Source organism: Sander lucioperca, chromosome 17, assembly GCF_008315115.2.
Source record: "Sander lucioperca isolate FBNREF2018 chromosome 17, SLUC_FBN_1.2, whole genome shotgun sequence".
NCBI lineage: Eukaryota > Metazoa > Chordata > Actinopteri > Perciformes > Percidae > Sander > Sander lucioperca.
Genome location: NC_050189.1, coordinates 7085671 through 7106859, shown reverse-complemented (window position 1 = coordinate 7106859; position 21189 = coordinate 7085671). Strand labels below are relative to the sequence as shown.

General features: G+C 39.8%; 2 protein-coding genes across 2 annotated transcripts; both read right to left on the bottom strand.

Moving 5' to 3' along the window:
- Window positions 1-971: 971 nt before the first annotated feature.
- Window positions 972-14295, bottom strand: LOC116053263. The gene is made up of 27 exons (XM_031304290.2): window positions 14278-14295; window positions 10938-11154; window positions 10622-10834; window positions 10256-10476; window positions 10043-10118; window positions 9858-9943; window positions 9653-9737; window positions 9482-9561; window positions 9301-9396; window positions 8863-8956; window positions 8692-8765; window positions 8187-8270; window positions 7884-7971; window positions 6057-6142; window positions 5873-5966; window positions 5437-5534; window positions 5144-5225; window positions 5027-5067; window positions 4810-4905; window positions 4501-4599; window positions 4115-4213; window positions 3738-3869; window positions 3343-3438; window positions 2736-2837; window positions 2473-2644; window positions 2334-2360; window positions 972-1954 (listed from the first exon to the last, which is right to left on the bottom strand). The coding sequence occupies exons 2-27, from the start codon at window positions 11134-11136 to the stop codon at window positions 1434-1436; spliced, it is 3141 nt and encodes a 1046-aa protein (XP_031160150.1). The 5' UTR covers window positions 11137-11154; window positions 14278-14295; the 3' UTR covers window positions 972-1433.
- A 184-nt stretch (window positions 14296-14479) lies between these two features.
- On the bottom strand, window positions 14480-19819 carry LOC116053264 (E3 ubiquitin-protein ligase TRIM21-like). Its single transcript, XM_031304292.2, has 8 exons — window positions 19706-19819; window positions 19347-19536; window positions 18182-18757; window positions 17905-18000; window positions 17467-17700; window positions 17132-17279; window positions 17014-17040; window positions 14480-16618 (listed from the first exon to the last, which is right to left on the bottom strand). Exons 2-8 carry the CDS (start codon window positions 19533-19535, stop codon window positions 16071-16073), a joined length of 1818 nt encoding a protein of 605 aa, XP_031160152.1. The 5' UTR covers window position 19536; window positions 19706-19819; the 3' UTR covers window positions 14480-16070.
- Between the last annotated feature and the right edge of the window lie 1370 nt (window positions 19820-21189).

Here is a 21189-nt window from a genome sequence, read left to right as displayed (position 1 = left end):
TAAACTCTAGGAAGGAGTATTCAGATCTTATGTGAAAGTAGCTATACTACAGTGTAAACAAGTACAAGTATAAGTCCTGCATTCAAAATGTTAAGTAAAAGTACAAAAGTATTAGCATCAGAATATACTTAAAAGTACCAAAAGTAAAATATCTCAATATACAGAATGGCTCATTTCCAAAGAAACATATTACTGGATTATAATTAGTGATGCATTAATGTAAGTGTCACTAATGTTGCAGCTGGTAATAGTGGAGCTCATTTCAACTGCTTTATATACTGTACTGCTGGTTAACTTCATCTGTCACAATTCATTAGTTAATTTATATTTTGTATTAATATAATTCTACAGAGTAACTAGAAACTAACTAACTAAAGTTATCAAATAAATGTAGTGGAGTATGTACAATATTTGCCTCAATTGCAGCAAAGTATAAAATAGCGTAAAATGAAAATACTCAAATAAGAGTACTTCAAAACTGTACTTACTGTAACTACGGTACTTAAGTAAATGTACTTAGTTACATTTCACCACTTGTAACTTTACAGTAAATGAGTTTAATAGAAGGACTTCACTTCCCACTTCACCTTCATAACAAGCAACCGAGAGAATAACCAAGTAACACATTTGTAATATTATACTGATCTTTATCAAGACTGTGTAACTTTTGTTGAAGTTATGGGATAATGCCAAATGCCTGTTTGAAATGTAGCTCAACAGTAGTTTAGCATTTAGCTAAAATACTTATATATTCTAACAGTAACACACACAGAGGAAACACATTGCTGATTATATAGAAAACCCTTAGTTGTACAAAAACAATATCTTTTGAATACAGATATGTAGAAAGAAATTGCAGACAATGTGAACTCAACTAGCTTAGACTAATTTCTTTGTATTACATTAGGCAAAACCACATTAAGTTCAGTTTACTCATCTTGAGGGTTATGCATTTACCAGATAGGCCGAGCCTTAGCCAGTTGCATTATAGGAAATGTAGGATCCAGTCTTTTGGAGCTTGTAAAGACTAGGCCACCAGAAAGGGTGCTGGACTTTAAAGCCAATTGATTCAGCCGCACGATTAAATAATTTAATCCCCATTCAAGTGAGTGGAGCGCTAAACCTGAAGTACCGAAGAAGGCGGAGGTCTCTAGTGCACAGAGCTCGCCTTAAACACTGGTTCCAGTTCTTATAATACATCCATGGTTAAGACAGGATAACTGGTACGCTGCTGCTTCGATTTTGGCTTTTCATCTGTCTCTCGTGTCTGTCAATAAAGCTTTAACATCATCATCTTTAAAAATGCTAACATCAACCATAAAATAAAACACTAACATTGGCAATGAAAAAAGTAAAAGGCTGCAAAAGGATGTTGCACACACACACACACACACACACACACACACACACCCACCCTTTAATAACATACATAATTACTGGTGTTTTACAGTTGAGATAATCAGAGAGTTAGCACTTTGACCGTCTCCTTTAAGGTGCAAACTGAAATAGGGGTAGATCTCTCCAGTGAACCAACACTCAGTAAAGGAGTAGATGTGAGACTGAGCCGTCACATCGTAGAAGGACACGAGACTTTCCTCGTAATCCACAAACACTCCCACCTTTTGTGGTTTCTCTTTCAGGGAAAGACAAACTGGTGTAGCTGTCAGGGCTGCGTACTTGTTTTCATAATGTTCGGCGACCCAGTAACCGTTGTCTGGTTTCAGTGCGAGTTTCCCCTCTCGGTTTGCACCGCCTCTCGCCACGCCCAGATTCCATCCGGTCTTGTTGCTGACAACAACCTCCCAGTACGACTTCCCAGAGGTCAACCTGTTGAGGCCCAGGACGCTGCCAAAGCTCCCCGGAGCATCCTGGTTCTCTCCTCCGCTACTCACTTTCTTCCCATCAACAGAAACAAGGCATCTGTGTGTGGTGGTTGGATCCAGCTTTACATCCACTGCAGTTAAGATGAAAACAATACAACAGTTACATAACTGTGCAGAAGTTTCACATATTTTATAATGGATTATGGCGGAGAAGAAGTACTAGGATAAATTTGTCCATGTAGCAAACCACTGGGTCACCAATCAAACCCAAAACAATGGGCTGACCCAGTGTTATTTTTTATTATTATAATTATTGTTGGGTTATTTGGTTACAAACTGTTAGCCTATTTGATGATGATGTTAGCCCTTTGACTGATACTTTGCAAACATAATACAATACATATATAGAAATATAACATTAGCTATGTGCTAAGAACACTTTCTTCAATGTCTCTAGAACTTGAAGAATATATTTCTTTTTTTTTTTTTTTTACAATTTAAAATACGCACCTGCAAACTTAGAAATCCATTTAAGTTCTGTTGGGAAACATACATTATTTTGTTAGTTAATTAGTGACTAAATTACAACTATTGGAACACAAAATACAAGACAAATGAGATGTAACGATTGGTAAACGCATGGACTTGCCAATAGCGGAGAGTTTATCCAGATTCTGTTGAATTTGTTCCATCATGGTTGATGTTGTAGTTCTCAGAGTGGACAATGAAAGGTCAAGGGACTTCTGCTTAGCATTCTCTGCAACTCTCACCACTTCTGAGAAGACACTTGTGATCTCCAGCCGCTTAGCTTCTGAGCTGCCCTGAAAAGGCCAATGTAGTGCTTTGATTTAGGTATCAAGTCATATTTGGGAGAAAATACAAAACTTAGAAGTTCAAAATGTTGCAGCTTACCTTACGGGCTTTTACAGATGATCTGCCTTGAGCCACCTTTTGTTCTCTCGTCTGGATTTTGTCCTTTACAGCTGTGTCAGCTGCATTTCTGTCTGGCCTTACCTTGATTTATGTTAAATAAAAAGGCTTTTGAGTATGGTATGTTACCTATACAATCATATGAAGTTGAAGGTGAAATATACTTACGGTATATTGCTATCCTAATTGGATATATAGTTTTTAGGGTTAGGTTATAGTAATGTCTAAGTGATACCACTAGCATGACTATTTTAGCATGCTAATATTAATTAGTACTAAACAAAACCGACATTGCCATCCCTCGAGTAGCACTGCACTGTAGGTGAGTGTTTTTTTCCCAGGATGGCGAAGGCATGCCCGGCTCTACTCTGCCTTACTCTACCTCCGAATGGCTGACCCTGACATTCTTACCCTGACCCTAACCAATCCCATTCCTCTTGCCTAAACCTAACCAACCAAACAAATGAAGACAATGCGTACTAGCCAGTCAGAGGGGAAGTAAGGTTGGTCATGCCTTCCCCATACCTTTGCCATCCTAGGAAATGAAATAGTAGCTATAAACAGAACTAAAGAGGCACTGGTGCTGTACCTGTGGTAGATTTTGGACCTCCATGTCTTTCTCCTTTGGGTGGCCTGCTGTCTCCTGGGCTGTGGTAGCTGAAAGCTTCTGAGCAAATAGATTCACCTGAAATTGAAAATAAGTACTCAAGTATCCAACTAATTAACGATCCTAGCAACCACCTAGTTACCTCGTCAAACACCCACGCAACCACCCCTCTACTAACATCTCAGCAACCACCTGGAAACATCATACTAACCAAGTAACACATTAGCTATTACTTGAATTATCACATGAACATATTGGCATAAGATAAAGTTAAGTTGGCCTGCGTGTGATTGACTTTTAGTGGTCAACAGAATTAAATAATACATACTGAATTAAATCCCACGGTGTATTATGTTTCCTACTTTCTAGTGACCTACCTCAGTGACGTGTTTTACAGAGGGTCTAACCTGTGACAGTTTTTCCTCTCTGTGTTTCCCCTTTAGTTGGACTGCTGTTTCCTCACTTGTAGCTGAAAACATCCGGGCCAGTTCCTTCACACTCAATGCAAGCTGTACACCAATAAGTAATGAAAACAAAAAGACCTTTGCTTATTCTGAAGAGTGCAGTAAAGAAACATTAAACCAAAGTGTGCATGTAACACTTTGGTGTCCTATAATATAATAAAAAAGGGGCAAATATCAGAAACAAATGGGCAAAAGCAAAGTATGAAAAATGTGTATTAGGCTGAATGTCTTTTAAGAAGTAGATTTGATCTACAGGCAAGACATTCCAGCAAGTCAAAATTAAACGGTACCTTTGTGCCAGTGGATGAATCTATTTTAGGATCCTCAGTTGTGGCTTCTCCTGATGCAGCATTCATTTGGGTGGTGGCACTTCTGGTATCTGGTACATTCTGTCAGAGAAAGGTGGAAGGGTTATAATATTTGAGGCATTTGGTATAAAATGTCCAAAAATGAATTTGTGTAATCAGCTGCACAGACATTTATTATTTTCTAGATTATTGAATTTATTGTGGTGCGCAAGTAAGCGTGGGTGGAGAGAGAAAAGAATACTGGGGGAATCACTGAACCTGCTTTTGATTTTTGTCCAGATAGTCGAAAGCTCATTTTGATCAATTTTCGATTTAAAATTGTTCGATTTTAAATGGTGACAGCCCTGATAGAGGCACTAGTACTGTACCTGTGGTAGTTTTGGATCCTCCCTTTCTTTCTCCTTTGGCTGGACTTCTGTTATCTGGGCTGTGGTGGCTGCTGAAAGCTTCTGAGCTAATAGCTTCACCTGAAAGGTATTAAGCACTCACATATCCAACAAATATACACCAACATGATAACATATGATAATAGCTAATGCTACTGTATGAAAGGTAGCACATTACAGCCTAGAAACAGGGTCACAAAAAAATGTACATTACATTGATCATTTTCTGTATTTTAGCAAATCTGGCACTTCAGTGAGGGAAAAAAATAAGATTCACAGAGTAAAGATTACCTGTGACAGTTTCTGTTCCTCTCTGTGTTTCTTCTTTGGTCGGACTGCTGTTTCCTGGGTTGTGGTGACTGAAAACATCCGGGCCAGTTCCTTCAACTGAAACATGTTAAACACTCAACGCAAGCTGGGCCTAAATGATGACATCATAACCTTTGCGGTAAAATTAGTTTAGCTCCACAGGACATTCAAATAAGACAAGATTCTGCTGTACAGGTACCTTCATGCCAGTGGAGAAATCAGGCTGTGCAGTCTCACACACTGTAGAGAAAGCAGACAGCAGGATTATTTAGCAATGAAGAAGAACAACTGAAGAAACCATACTGCTGCTGCATACATGATTCGGGGTCCTTCTTTTTCGTGGCCTCCGCTGCTGCAGAAATCGGTTGGATGTTGGAACATTTTGAATCTGGGGCACTCTGTCAAAAAAATGTGGAAACATTTCAGTCATTTCACTTCAAAGTACAACGCATGTGTTAGTCTTTTCCAGGTGGTTTGACACTGTTCAGCATTTCTATGACAAATTCCTTTACACTTATGTTTTTTTTTTCTTATATACATATATATATATAATTTATCAAACTGCCAATCCAAAGTGAAAAAAACTAAAAAACTCAAGCTGCTGTTTACCTCGCAGGCTCTCTCTGCTGGGCGGATTTCACAATTATTTTCTTTTTTCATCTGAATTTTCCACTGTAATTCAGATTGAAATCCCTCTTGCCTTGCCTTAAATGAACACACACACACACACACACACACACACACACACACGTACAGTATGTGCACACACAGATGTAAGGAATGTCAATCAATTTGCAGTGTTGAAGACAAAGTTGTCCCAGTTTGTCTTAAACAGACAACATGCTGAAGGAGAAGTAAAAGGTGCTGGATGTGTCTGTCACAGGTAGGTCTATAAATGCTCATTAGCTGTTTTTAATATGCTTTCTTTCTCATATGCTATATTTGAGCTTGAAGTGAGAACAATGTAGAGATGTTGCAATCACAGAACGCCCTACTGAGCAACTGGAAATCGTAATATATAGGCTCTTAAACAGTAAATGGCTTGGTGACAGTGAGTGATCCTTCCTGTCCTTCTCCTTAGGCTGCCCTACTGTGGCCAGAGGTGAAGATCTTGGACACTCCCCTACTGATCTATTCAGCTTTAAAAAAAAGTTAATGAAATTAGGAAAAAGGAAAGTACTTAATTTGTTTATGTTCACAGTCAGAGAATTCCAACAAATCTTCTTTACCTGCACACCAGTGGAGAAATCCTGCAGCTGATGGCCTGCTTTTGAGTTTGTCCCTGTTTGGAAAGACCGTTGTGGAGTTGTAAAAGCTGTAATAAAAGGAGATGGTCAGTCTCAGCCTTTACTGCTTTATTTTTCAGATTGTCATACATTTGGCCTCATTTTAACGATCTAAGCACACGGCGTGAAGCGCCTGGCGCAGGTGCGTTTAGGGCATGTACAAATCAACTTTTGCTAGTTTAACGGCAAAAAAAAGGGTCTGTGCGCCGGGCGCATGGTTCAAAAGGGTTGTACTTACTGTCTTAATTACTGTAATTCATAGGTGTGTTTTGGGCGTAACATGCAATAAACCAATCAGAGTGTCATCTCCTATTCCCTTTAAAGGGGTGATAGAATGCAAAACCGAGTTTACCTTGTCATAGTTGAATTACGACAGTTTGGTGGGTAAATAGGACATACATAGTACCTCAAAGTCCAATTGACACCTCTTTCCTCTGACAAATCTCGCAATTTGTAACTGCTGCTGAAAACGGGCAAATCTCAACAAAGCTCATAGTTTATGTTAACTATGTACCTTTGTAATGCCTCAAAATTTAAATAGGCCACTGATCTGGGACCTGTTTGTCTTCTGAATCTAGGTCGCGCAGATCTCAGAAATTTTATACATCGTTCGTCTGCTATATCATTACTAAATTCACTTCTGAGACTTTTTTATGCGAGAAATCAACTATGTAAAGCTCAAATATGGGCCGTTTTAAAAAAATTGATGGCTAATTACAAATTTAGTACGACTGTTTTGGAGTTCAGAAGCTCCACAGTATGACGTGACAGCCGGCGACTGCCTGCCCAGATCGCTGGCTTTCTGCCTGGACTGTCCACCTTCACAGACACCGCTGCTAATCCTATACGTAAGTTATTTGGGCTCCTCCTTGATTGTGGCTGCTGTTGCAGAGTCGATGCTCTGTGAAACTGGCACATGGCAGGTTTAGGTTATCCAAATGTGCCTGGGTTGTAAAAGTGAATACTTGTCAGGGTTTTACATGCATAGAGGAATTTCTGGCGCCCCCCCCCAACGATGTTTTAGCCAGCCCCAAAGGAAAATCACCAGCACCAGCAATTCAGCAATTCAAATCCTCTCTAATCCTCTCTGTGTTTAAGAGCAATTTACCAAACAACTGTCGAACAAGCAAAACATAAACTTGAATATGAGAGCTAATCTCAGTTTTTAGTCGGGTTGTACTCTCCCGGTGATTTATTTAAATAATATTTTTTTAAGCAGTTTTGTTAATTGGGGTTATATTTACTCAAGCATAATATACCTTTTTGTTTATCAAAATGTCAAAAATAACAGGAAAATGCATAGATTTTTGTCAAATTAGGTAACATAGACTCATTGCTTTTATTGCACGTGGACCGATCATGCTTACTGCCATGCTGCCCCCCCCCCCCCCAATTGCCCATTCTGAGCCAGGAAAAACCCTGCTTGTCGGTTTACTTGTAAAAAACAATACAATAGAAGCACTTGTGCTGTATTAGGCTTGTGCCGAATTGCTTTTATCCTACGGCGACATACAGTACAGGGAAACATCTGCTGAGTAGGGTTCAAATCTGTTGGCATTGAATATTGGGTTGGGTAAAAGTTACAAAACACTGTCAGTGAAGTCAAAAATGACTGATGCATCTGTCACAACAAGGTCTACAAGTACTTATAAGCAGTTGTAAATAAACTGAGTTCACATAAAGGACTAACCTGACTCCAAGCTTTCCCATCCTGCACCTGGAAACTTTGAAAATGAATTATAGAGCCTTAAACACTTAAGAGTTTAGTACCTGTGCCAATGTTGGATCCTCTCCCTTTAGGTCGGACTACTGTTGCTGGGTCTGTGGTGGTTGGACGCTCTCTGACCAAACTCTTCACCTGGAAGATGTTAAGCACTCAGTACTAATAGAATACTGATGGAATCCATTTAGCCCATTAAAACAGTGGTGCATATCACAATCAACAAAATGTTAAGGAAAAAACAACAAAAAACAAGGCAGACATAAGGATAAAATACCTAAAAAGCTGCCTAAAATACTTGAAAATTATAACATATCTATGTATAAAAAAATCTAAAATAAACAGTCTAGTACCTGTGATAATGTGTGATCTCTCTCCTTAGGTGGGACTACTGTTATCCGGGGGACAGTTGGACGCTCCCCGACCGATCTATTGACCTAAAAAGATAAAAAACGATTAAGATGTAAATTAGGGCTACACCATATGAGGAAAATATGCCATAATGTTGTTAAATATCGCAATTACTTGCAATTAATTAACAGATAATACAACACATTGCATGCTGAATGAAAGAAAATGAAGGAAATTATTTTCAATATTGTTTTTTGGAACACTGAACTGAACACAAAAGGCACCAGCACCTGGGTGCATTATCGTAGTCTTTCCTGATGTGTTTATCGTTGCGTCTGGATGACTCACTATAAAAAAGCGATATATTGTGTAGCCCTAATGTAAATTTAATTTACATTGTAACACTCAGCAATTAAAGAATAAACTAAGGTAAGGTAAATATAAAGACTAAAACAGCTAAAAACAAACTTGGTTTCATTTCACAGAATTTCAACAAATCTGCTTTACCTGCACACCAGTGGAGAAATCCTGCAGCTTTGAGTTTGAGGCTGTATGGAAAGACTGCTGTGGAATTGCTAAAGCTGTGGTGAAAGCAGATGGTCAGTCTCAGCCTTAGCTGCTTTTTTTCAGATTGTTACACAAAATCTAGTTTTGACTGAATTATAATCCTGTACGTACGTGACTTGGGCTCCTCCTTGATTGTGGCTGCTGGTGCAGAGTCAGTACAACTGTTGATGCTCCAATTCCCTGCCATCTCTCTATGGTCTGATTTCTAATAAAGAAAAAAAAATTTAAAATAGTGGATTTAAAGCTACAGTGCGTAGTTTCTGTCTCCCCCATGAGGAATTCTAAGTAATGACAACAACACTGTCAGCGCATCCACATGATACAAGCCTTCCGTTATCGCGCACCACCCCCCCTTCACTCGAGTTTCTGCGCGCAAAAGTCGCCGGACGACACCAGTTTCTGAACATAGTTATACTGAGAAATACAGAGAGAGTTATGGAGTCTTAATTAGCTTGGTAGCAACTCATTGGCTCAATGGCTTGAATGTAACGGATGTTTATTAATATCAAAAAGTTACGCACTAAAGCTTTAAACCAAACAGTAAAGTACCTGTGATAATGTTTGGTCCTTCCTGTCTTTCTTCTTAGGTCTGACCACTGTCACCGGGTAAGTTGGTGTTGGATGCTCCCTGTCTGATCCATTCACCTGAAAGATGTTAGTTTCATCTTATTTTTCATACTTACTCACTTCGAATTCAGAGAATTTGAACTATTCATATAGATTTTTTTACTTGTGGATGGGTGGAGGAATCCTGCATCTGATGGCCTGCCATTGAGTTTGTGGCTCTTTGGGAAGAGCGTGGTAGAGTCGCTGTAGTGAAAGAATCAGTCTGTGTCTCAGCTGCTTTATTTTTCAGATTGTTATGGAAAATCTGGTTTTGGTTAATTATAATCATACGTACGTGTTTTGGGCTCCTCCTTAAATGCGGCTGCTGTTGCAGAGTCAGTATGGCTCCAATATCCTGTCATGGCTCTACTATCTGTTCTCTAATAAAGGCGAAAGGTCACTAACAAATACTAGTATAGTATCGAAATACTATTATAATACTGTTCATACTTTGACACTTCACAGTCAGAGAATTTGAGATGTTCATGAAGCTGTTTTACCTGTGGATGGGTGGAGGAACCCTGCAGCTGATGGCCTGCCTTTGGGTGTGTGGCTCTTTGGGAAGAGTGTTGTGGAGTTGCAAAAGCTGTAGTGACAGAATATAATCATTCTCTATCTCAGCTGTTTAATTGTTCAGATTGTTATGCAAAATATTGTATTGACTGAACTATAATCCTGTACATACATGATTTGTTTTCCACCTTGATCGTTTTTTCTGCAGAGATGGTACGGCTGTTGGTGCTTGGCCGCAACGGCGCATTCTGTCAGGTTAAGGTGGAAAGTTCAATGTACTTTGATATTGTTTGACACAATAATGATCTAGCACTGCTAAAAATATTACTTTTCTAACTGAACTTTGACTGGTTGCCCATATACAGTATCCCTCTAGAATGTATACCTCCTTCTTGACAGTTGTTCTCTTAGCTGGCTGATGTTTCCTTTGACCCACTTCTTCCCCCTGATTGTTCCAGTCGCACTCCTCTGTCTTTGGGCTCCTCGTTTTCTTCGGCGTGCATCCCATCTTCCCCTGGTGGATTCTCAGGCCTTGGTAAGTCGTAACTTTGGACCAGCCACAGTGACAAACCTGGAGGCTCATGCCTGAATAGTAGTCTGTTGTGTCTTTTTGAGACATAATTGGAGAGTTTATTTTTTCGATCACATCTATTATTGGAAGATTTAAGGTGAAAATAAGACAAAATAATAATGTCAGTTTAGAGTGCACTGGAATCACACATGTACTCAAAAATATCTGTGCAAAACTCACCAGTCTTGATAGAAGTGTCGACATCCAGCCTGAAGTCTTTTTGATTGTCTGTGAGTCCCACATGACCCCACATGTACTGCTGTTCATTCGCTTCAACCTTCACACCCTTTGGCGTGCATCCCATCATGCCTTGGTGGGTTCTCAGGCCCTGGTAAGTCGTAACTTTGGACCAGCCGCATTGACAAATCTGGAGGCTCTTGTCTGAATAGTAGTCTGTTGTGTGTGTTTGAGACATAATCAAAGAGTTGATTTCGATCACATTTTTTATTAGGTGAAAACACAACATGTATCGGGGGAAACTTTGTGCAAAACTCACCAGTCTCGATAGAAGTGTAGAGATCCAGCTCAAAGTCCTTTTGATTGTTTGTGAGTTCAATATGTCCCCACATGTACTGCTGTTCACTCTCTTCCACCTTCACACCCCTCGATGTGCATCCCATCTTCCCCTGGTGGGTTATCAGGCCGTGGTAGGTTGTTACTTTGGACCAGCCGCAGTGACAAACCTGGAGGCTCATGTCTGTTTTGTTGAGTATCTGAAGAAGTCAAATGCACATTTTTATCCGTCAAAGATGGGATTTTTTTGTTTTAGACGCAACAATTGCTTCTCAAAACTTTCATTGATTAATTGTTTTTAAGTCATTTATAAAAGTAAAATTTCTCTCTCCAGTTTCTCTAATGTGAGGACTTCTCTCTGTTTTATATCGTTGTAAACTGAACACCTAAAGGCCTTTTTACGGTCCTGCAGAGGCTCCACGCAGAGCTTTCGCCGTAGCCTACGTAAGTGGCCTGATGTTTATAATTGTGCGCTGGTGTGTGCGTCGAGCCGGCATGTGTGTGTGTGTGTGTGTGTGTGGGGGAGTGTGTGATAGAGCGATGGAGAAGTGAGAGAGTGACGGCGATTAGCTTCGGCGCGAGTAGCGACTCTAGAGTCATAGTGAGAGAAACAAAGTGTCTCCCCTGTGTTTTCTGACCACGGTGGGAAATCTGTAGCAGGAAAAGTTAACCCTCTCCTTGATTTCATGTTGTTATGGAGAAGGAGAACCATGAAATGAGTCGGGGGAAATGCAACGCTACCAAGGTGCGGCCAAGCGTCGTGCGTCGTGCGTCGCTGCGACGTCTAGTTAAATTTTTCGAAAGGTGCGCGTCAGGCTACGGCGTAGGGTCCGGCGTAGACGCAGAGGGGTCTGCGGGGGTATGCCGTCGATTCAACGCACAACCATAAAAAGGCCTTAAGAGTTTTGGAATGCAATGTCTATTTTCTGACACATTTAGGGCTGGGCGATATGGAGAAAATCAAATATCACACTATTTTTGACCAAATACCTCGATATCGATACCACAACGATACTGTAGTGTTGACTATTGGTGCTTTCACAAAATATTTGCACAATGAGATTTGTGATAAATAATCATCAGTAATGTGGATATAATGACTAAGTGGGTAAAGGCAAATAATAGAACAGTTACAACAGTCTGGTAAGTTTAGAAAATGACATCACTTTACTGTAATGTAGCCTTTAAAACCAGGAAAAGACAACACTTATGTCATAACACGATATTACGATATCCAAAATCTAAGACGATATCTAGTCTCATATCACGATATCGATATTGATATATTGCCCAGCTCTAACACACATACAGGTTTTCTACAGGTTTCACCAAGCCAAATTTAAGACTTTTTAAGACCATTATGAATAAAATGTAAGACCTATATCACAACATAAAAAAAAGTCAGATGTCAGAGTCCATTGGCATTATAGGACTGGTGTCTAGATTGGCTGCAAAATAAGTTGCAAGTTGATCTCATTTGTAGTCGTAATACAGCAAATTATATTTGGACTAGCGACAGAAAGGACTACAACCTCACAAAATTCTAAAGCGATGCGGGAACATTTCAATGAGCATTAGAGGTAGTGTTACATGAACGTAAGAAAATAGGACCTGTTGAAAATTATGTAAGACCTAGAACACAATACTTAAGTGAACTTAAGTTTGTAAAATTGTACTTGGAAATTTTGGACCCTGCGGAAACCCTGATATAAAGGCATGTGCATGGAGAAAATGATCATAATTTGCACCACCAAGAGGCTTAGGGTCATGTTGCAACAGCTGCAGCGTCCTCCTCTCTACTGCTGTACTTTTCATACTCAAGGGATCACTTCCATCTATGCAGAGCAAATAAGAGAAAGCTCTGGACATACAGGCCTTTCATTTTTATATGATTGACTGGCGTTGGATGCAGAGCTGCTTAAAAACTTCAGTCAATTTTACAAGAAAGTTACTTTGCCATAAATTCTCTTGAGGGAATGAGAGAGAGAGAGAGAGAGAGAGAGAGAGAGAGAGAGAGAGAGAGAGAGAGAGAGAGAGAGAGAGAGAGAGAGAGAGAAATATCCTGATCTGTAAGTTTTGCCTAGAAGAGTAAATATGATTATCCAGCAATAACTGAGTCATCCTGATTTGCTCTGATTTACTGTTAAGAATCATTATAATGCATTTCTTTATACAGTTGACTTGACTGCAACCGTCTCTGCACCAGGAAACTGTATTTCAACCAAACAATTTGTCCTTTCAATAAGAAACATGATATGCTCTCCTCTGGAGAAAAACATCAGTCAGCAATTATGATTCATCGATGAGTCATAATGTAACCTTTAAGATATGTGTCACTATTTGTAGTGCAAAGCAAGGAGAAAAAATAACCACATGCAACTCCTTTTTCGTTTTTTAACTAGATTGTATCACACTATCTATAACTAATAGATCAGGGGTGGCCAACCAGTTAGGTATAAAGAGCCACAAAAACAAACGCACCATAGCAAAAAGCCACACAACACATGCACGTCCACACTACAACAGCAACAGTGTCTTCCAGATCTAATGACAGTCATAATACATAGCAATTTTCATAGTTTTTTCTCACTTAGATTGACTCAGTGGGAAACCTGACAGTCTTCGTTATCCACAATCCTTTTCAGGTCTTGCTTGAACTCGGTTGTGGCCACTCGAAGAACTCTCTCACTCATTTATCACTAAAGGAGCTTTCAAACAATCTGATTCAGCAGTGAAAGGGTTAACGAGGAAGGTGATCTGTGGCCGCTGTTTTTCCTCAGGTTGCAGAATCTGTCCTCAAAACTCTGCTGCATTATTTTCCATTTTAAAATAATTGGCAAATGTATTGGCAGATGCATTCAAATGTGTTTTTTTTTACTTATCTGAAATACTGTATGTTTCAGAAAAGTTAAAAACAACAATCAACCAATGACACAGCCCCCAGCCACACAGTAAGAGCCTCACAGGAGCAGGCAAAGAGCCGCATACGGCTCAAGAGCCACAGGTTCGCCACCCCTGTAATAGATGCATGGTAGTTCAATAAAAGCAGCTAATTAAAGGCTGTTAATACATGATGGCTAAGGCTACTTACCAAAACGAATAAAAACAATTAACAGACATCTCTCCATCCATGGGCTTCTTAATCTGGCCGTGGCACTTAAACTGATTTAATATCACCGTAAACATCACGAAGACCAAAATTGACAACTTTTCCGTTATTTTTGAACAAGCTTACCTGTTATGCAACCCACTGACTTAAAAAGCTTGTCCTGTGCACATTATCAGCTCGTTAAATAGCATAGAAAAGAAAATGTATTGCATACCCTGTGGTCCTCTTCTGTTCAGTTGTCCACACCTGTGATGTTTGCCAACCGCGCGCTTTTTCACTCAGCTCCAACGACCCCTGCGGCTTCTTCTCAGCCCAGCCATGATTCATCAAAATGTTGCACAATAAAAAACTATTCAAGTGGTTGATTTAAAAACCTCACGGAGTGGGGGACAAAAAACTAAACTTGATTCAATTTTAAAGTTTAGATATTTTTATTTTTATTTAGAGGTTAAAAAAGAATTTGTAATGACAGCACATTTTGTAAATAATCAGGATACATTGATATACAATAATTAAATGCATGTGTAGGCTACTAACATTCCCAAAGTTACCATATAGGTACATTTTACGCTTTTGCTTTGACAAATTGTATGCATCATCTATCATAAGTCTTATAAGTATTGTATTCATCAAGTTGTAAAAGGCACCATTTGGTCATGCATTATAGTGTAACTGGAAATGTCACCCATGAATGAACTGACCTTGCACAACTTTCATAACATTTACCATGACCATAGAAAATAAACATTCATAATTTGCATATAGGCATTTATAAATGTTGGCATAGTTCTGGTAAACACATACTCCCAAATCATCAACTACAGCTGCTTGATCGCTGAACCTAAGCTTTAACTCAAGGGTGTCAAACATACGGCCTGTGGGCCAGAACCGCCCGCCAAAGGGTCCAATCAGGCCCACTGGATGACTTTGCAAAGAGTGAAAATTGAAGAGAAGTACTTCATTCCAATTCCAAATTGACCACTTTAATCTCAGAGAATATCCAAGTTCTTTCTACTTTAAACTTAGAAATTCTGAGTTTTATTCTCAGAATATTACTCCTCTCTCCAGGGTTCGTAACATCATTATTTTTTTTCTACAATGGCCTTACAATGCTGTCGTAGCAGAAGCAACTTGTGTTTGCTAACATCAAGCTGACAAGAAACTCTGTGGCAGATAAAGTTTCTGATCTTTCTGGAGTGGTTTACTGGCCACTTGAGATCAAATTAGGGTCCCATGAATTATGTGTCCCATGAATTAAAATGAGTTTGACACCCCTGGTTTAAACTATGATGCACGATGATGATCCCTTTAGTGCCAGTATTGCAAATGTCGTTTTCGCTGGTTACATGGATACAAACATTTTATTTTTTCAAAATAAACTTCAGTGGGGCGGCCTCTGGCTCACCCAGTAAGAGCGTTCGCCCCATGTTGGCTGAGTCCTGCAGCGGTGCAGGTTCGAATCTGACCTGCTGCACTTTGCTGCGTGTCATCCCCCATCTCCCTCCCCCTTTCCAGTCTATCAGCTGTCAATAAAGAGAAAAGCCCCCCAAAAAAATAATCTTTAAAAAATAAACTTCAGTGTTCACAGAGACACCTTGGCTTTGTTTTCTGTAGGCAACACAACTACATGGTTAGGTTTAGAAAAATAAATATTTTGGGTTAAAATAAGTAGCCTATGTTTGTTACGTAGTTAAGTACGTTTAGATTTGGGGAACAACTTGGTTATAAAAAGATCAGTCATGTAAATTTTGGTTTCACACAGGACATGAACAGCAGTCTCCTGCGTGAAAATCCTGTGTTTGTTTGACCTGTCCATCGAACTCCGACCTCCTCCTTATGCAGACTTCCCTGCTCTTCGCAATACGTACCTACGGCACCTTTAATTATTTATTCCCAATCCATTTAGCCTCAAAGAGCAGTATTCACCACAAAGTCCCCCTCCATATTGTACGAAACTACGTTTTTGACTGAGCCAAACCCACACAGTCTTCACAACATATCCATGTCCTAATCACAATGTTTCACACCACAAATAATCAAAGGATCAGTGTTTTTCTCATCTTGTTTTACATGTGGACTGAAATATGGGAAGACTTCGTCATTGAAGGAACACTCAGTAAAGGAGTAGATGTGAGATTGAGCCGTCACATCGTAGAAGGACACGAGACCTTCCTCGTAGTCCACGAACACCCCAACTTTCTTAGGTTTGTCTTTCAGGGAAAGACGAACTGGCGTTGCTGTCAGGGCTGCGTACTTATCATCTTCATAATGTACGGTAACCCAGTAACCGTTATCTGGGTTCAGCGAGAGTTTCCCCTTGCGGTTTGCGTCGCCTCTAGCCACACCCAGGTCCCAGCCCGTCTTGTTGCTGACCTCCACCTCCCAGTACGACTTCCCAGAGATCAACCTGTTGAGCCCCAGGATGCTGGCAAACAGATCATACCTCTCCGGAGCATCATCTACTTCTTGGTCCTCCCCTTCATCTTTCACTTCTTTCCCATCATCAGAAAGAATGAGGCGTCGGTGCGCCGTGGTTGGATCCAGCTTTACATCCACTGTTAATTACAAGTTGAAGATAATTATGTAACATGAGGGTTGGATATGTGGTGGTTGTATCACTCTAAATAAGAAGAAACAGCTGGATGGAGACGGATAGATACTCCATCACATGTAGCTGAACTAACCAATCAGACGCTAGCAGAACTTGGACTCAGGTAAAGGAAATCCACAGAGGTAGATTCTTAACTGCTGATTTTAATACTGAATTAAATATGTAGCCTAAATATGCAAGTACTGACTGTTTAAACACACATATGTAAATAGTAAACTGTATAAACATTGTAAATACATTTTTGTAGATTCACTCAAATATATGAATAATTTGTAAATCTTACAATTATAAGATCTAAACACAAGTGTTTTTGAAAGATATTCACAGGAAGTCACATACCTGTAAACTTTGGAACTCTCTGAAGCTCTGTGAAGTGAAGAAATAGTTTTAGATCAATTAAGTCAAACGTTTAGCTTTTGACATTTACCGCCATGATTACATTGGTAATTGAACTTACCAATGGAGGTCAGATTCTCCAGTTTCTGTTGAATTTGTTCCAACATGGTTGTTGTGGTTTTTCTCATGGTGCCGAAAGACAGCGATGTGTCGAGCTCTACCTCCATCGAGTCTTTGAGGTTGTTGGGGTCTTGAAGAGATGGGTAACTCTGAGACAGGGAGAAAGAGAGAGAAAGAGGAGATCAACCAACAGGATGCAGAGACAAAGATCTAATCATACAAGCTGCGTTGATTTAGAGGTAATTTGATCAAAATACATTGTGCAGCTCTTCAAAAGACACACTTTCTCTTCGTCTGTTAAACATATATGAGTCGAAAATGGTTCATTTTTCTCACCTGAAGGAAAAGGATGTGATCGTCAAGCGCATATATATCGTCCAGCTCAGAGATGGTCTTCTCAAGCCTGTTGATCTCAGCTTCCAACTTGAGTTGAATGTCTTTTGCCTCTTTCTCCACCGCCTCCATCCTGTCCTGTACTGGCTTAAGAGCTGCTGCATGGGCTTCCTCCACAATGGCAATCACAGTTGTGAACACATTCTCGATATCCCACCACTCATCCTCTAGCTGGTCCTGGAAATGGAAGAAAAGCAAGAGTTGTCCATTTGACGGTGTAATTTTAACCAGTCTTGGAGCTTAGCATTTATGTGGGACACTGTACAGTTGTTCCAATAACTGCTATACTGTTTTGAAACTTGCTTGGAAGACTCATCTGATTGGCTCGTCAATCCAGGTCAACCTATAGGATCAGTAGTGGTTGTATTTTTTGTAACTTACCTTGCAGCTCTGAAGAGATGCATTAGTCTCATCCACCCATGATTTCCTCTTCACAATTTTCTCCTGTAACTCTGCCTTTGTGTTTTCAACCTTTGCCTGTATTAAACAAAAAGCAAGTCAATATCCCAACTTCAACCCTCATGTTATCATTTGCGTACGTCTTTTTGGTGTGTTTGCAACTATTATTTTGTCTAACATATCACAATGGATTAAAGTAAATGTACACTACTGTCAAGACTAGATTCAAAAATGTGTAAGGCCTTATATGCTCATTCACCTTCTTTTTGACCCATTCGTCTTCAGTAGGAACAACCTCCTCCTGATCTTCTTCCAGACAAAGTACACAAATGCATCTCTCTCCCTTCCTGCTGTACAGCTCCAAGGGACGTCCATGCTTCAGACAGGCCCTCTCATCCAGGTTCTCCACAGGTTCCACCAACTTGTGACCCTTCAACCTTTTAGTTGAAGAATGATTCTCCAGGTGGGTCGAACAATACGAGGCAAGACACACAAGGCAGGACTTCTTAGCCTTCAGCTTCTGCCCTGTGCAAATGTCACAGGCCACTTCACCGGGCGCCAGAGTGTACTTACTGTCTTCCTCCTGGGTCTTTTTCACCTGTTCGGCAATGCTTCTCAGGACGATGTTCACATCTGGGATACTCCTCAGAAACTGCTTGCATAGGGGGCACAACCTGTCATTGTACTCGCAATTGCGGTCCAAACATTCCTTACAAAAGGAGTGGCCACAAGCTGTAGTGACAGGATCCACAAACAGACTCATGCAGATAGAGCATTTCAGATGTGTCTCCATTGAGACAGTCTCACTGGGTGATGGTCTAGTGGAGGCCATATCTGCATAAAAAGAAAATCATGAGTGAACTGACTTCATTGTGAGTGTATTGAATTAAGTAAGCTTGCAATTATTGATTAATGCATCTTCTCATTTGTAAGAGGAAGAATGTGTTAGTTCTTTCAAAAGCTGCATAGTCTTGCTTTAAATTGTCATTTGTCAACTGAGCAACTTATGTTTAACATGTGTGCTTTATGCTATAAGTATCAGCAAGATGTCAGCACATCTTATCAACCTACTCTAATGGCCAATATGTACACTGCTTACCTATATTGTGCATTTTTTTAATTCTTACTAGTATTGTTTCTGTTTTCTGCTAACCCATTAAGAAAGTGAAATATTATAGATGCAGATTGTCATTGTATTCCAGTAATTTAATGATTTCTTCACTAGTGGCTGACATGTATGGATTTCAAAACTATTTTTCCACCCAAGAGGATTGTGTTCTACTGTATGAGTAAAAAAATGTTCCTGTACAATGTAGAGTTTCTACAACAAGTCACTATTCTATACAATTTTAGGTGAAATTAAGACTAAATACTGAATGGAATGAACACAACGTGTATGCAAGAATCTTTGTGCACAACACATAAGTCTTGAAAGGGGTGTAAACATCCAGCTGTAGGTCCCGTTTACTCTTATCAACCCTCACACCCTTTGGCTTGCATCCTATCTCCGTCTGGTGTATTTTCAGTTTATTATAAGTCGTAACTTTGGACCAGTCACAGTCACAAACCTGGAGGCTCATGTCTGAATAGTTGTTTGTGTCTGTTTGAGACATACTGTAATGGAAGAGGCATTACTGGTGACACTACAAATAGCAGAAAATTATGAAAGAGTTCAGGAACAAAGAAACTCCTCCCCAAGCCACAGAACTTTGAAGTAATGTCAAATGTATCGTCAATCCAAAATATTTAAAAGTACGCAATAAGATGTAGAGTGTAATATTACCTTTCAGCTATTGAAATGCTCCTTAGCTCCCCGGCTTCTGTCTCTTTCTCTCTCCACTCCCACCTAGTGTCTGTGTGTGTGTGTGTGGGTGTGTGTCCTTCCTCTGGTCCGTCCTCCCTGTTAGGTTTCATTTCTGTTCAAAAGCTATGCCACTAACTTCCTTCACTGAAAGAGGCATGTGGGCATGCAAATGACTAACCAAATTATGTTTGTCTGCTGCAGGGTGTGTTGCATGTTGAGCAAGTTTAAACAGATCAAATATTAGACTCGCCAAAATCGAGTGATTACAACTTTGCTCAATGTTTGACTGGTAGACTGAAATTGATTACATTTAATGAGGTTCATTGTCAGTTTCTGAGGCAAAAGCATAACTACAAAAAAAGTTATTTTTACTTTTACTTTGTTTTGCATGAAAACAGTGATTTGGGTATGACATTTTATTCATTTGACCAAAAAAAGGACAAAACGTAAACATTTAAACACTGGAATACTGAACTGCATGTGTAAAAATAAATTAGCATTGCACGTTAGCATTTATCATTTTATTGCCATGTTCATTTATTTACAAGGTGCATCATGTTCCAGTACATTATGTTATAAAACAATCTTGTAAAGAGGTGTGAGGTTGATGTAAGTATAAATACTGACTGACTTCTGTAACCCTGGGAGAGGGTATATTACAGTTGTAAGACAATGTGGATTAACTGACCTCAAAACTCACTCACTCAACTCGCGTCATAACCATTTACAGAGGTTACAATATATACTTTATCAAGGCCCAAAAGTAAGAAGGGATGGAAGGAAGCTAGATTATACAGAATTAACATACACTGACCAAAATTATAAACGCAACCCTTTTGTTTTTGCCCCCATTTTTCATGAGCTGAACTCAAAGATCTAAGACTTTTTCTATGTACACAAAAGGCCTATTTCTCTCAAAAATTGTTCACAAATCTGTCTAAATCTGTGTTAGTGAGCACTTCTCCTTTGCCGAGATAATCCATCCACCTCACAGGTGTGGCATATTAAAATGCTGATTAGACAGCATGATTATTGCACAGGTGTGCCTTAGGCTGGCCCCAATAAAAGGCCACTCTAAAATGTGCAGTTTTACTGTATTGGGAGGGTCCGGGGGGGGGTCCGAAAACCAGTCATTATCTGGTGTGACCACCATTTGCCTCACGCAGTGCAACACATCTCCTTTGCATAGAGTTGATCAGGTTGTTGATTGTGGCCTGTGGAATGTTGGTCCACTCCTCTTCAATGGCTGTGCGAAGTTGCTGCTGCTGGGTAACAGTCAACACACTACAAACACGATCCGGCGGCTTAGATAGTCGTGCTGCACAGAAACAAAAGTGTTATTTACTTTTTCAAACTGTCAATCATGCCCATGCGCTTTGGGATCTAAAGTGCAAACCAAAGGGAATATTAGGCGGACAGTTAAATATACGTAGCCTTATCCCCAAACGTGATCAGATCTCTGC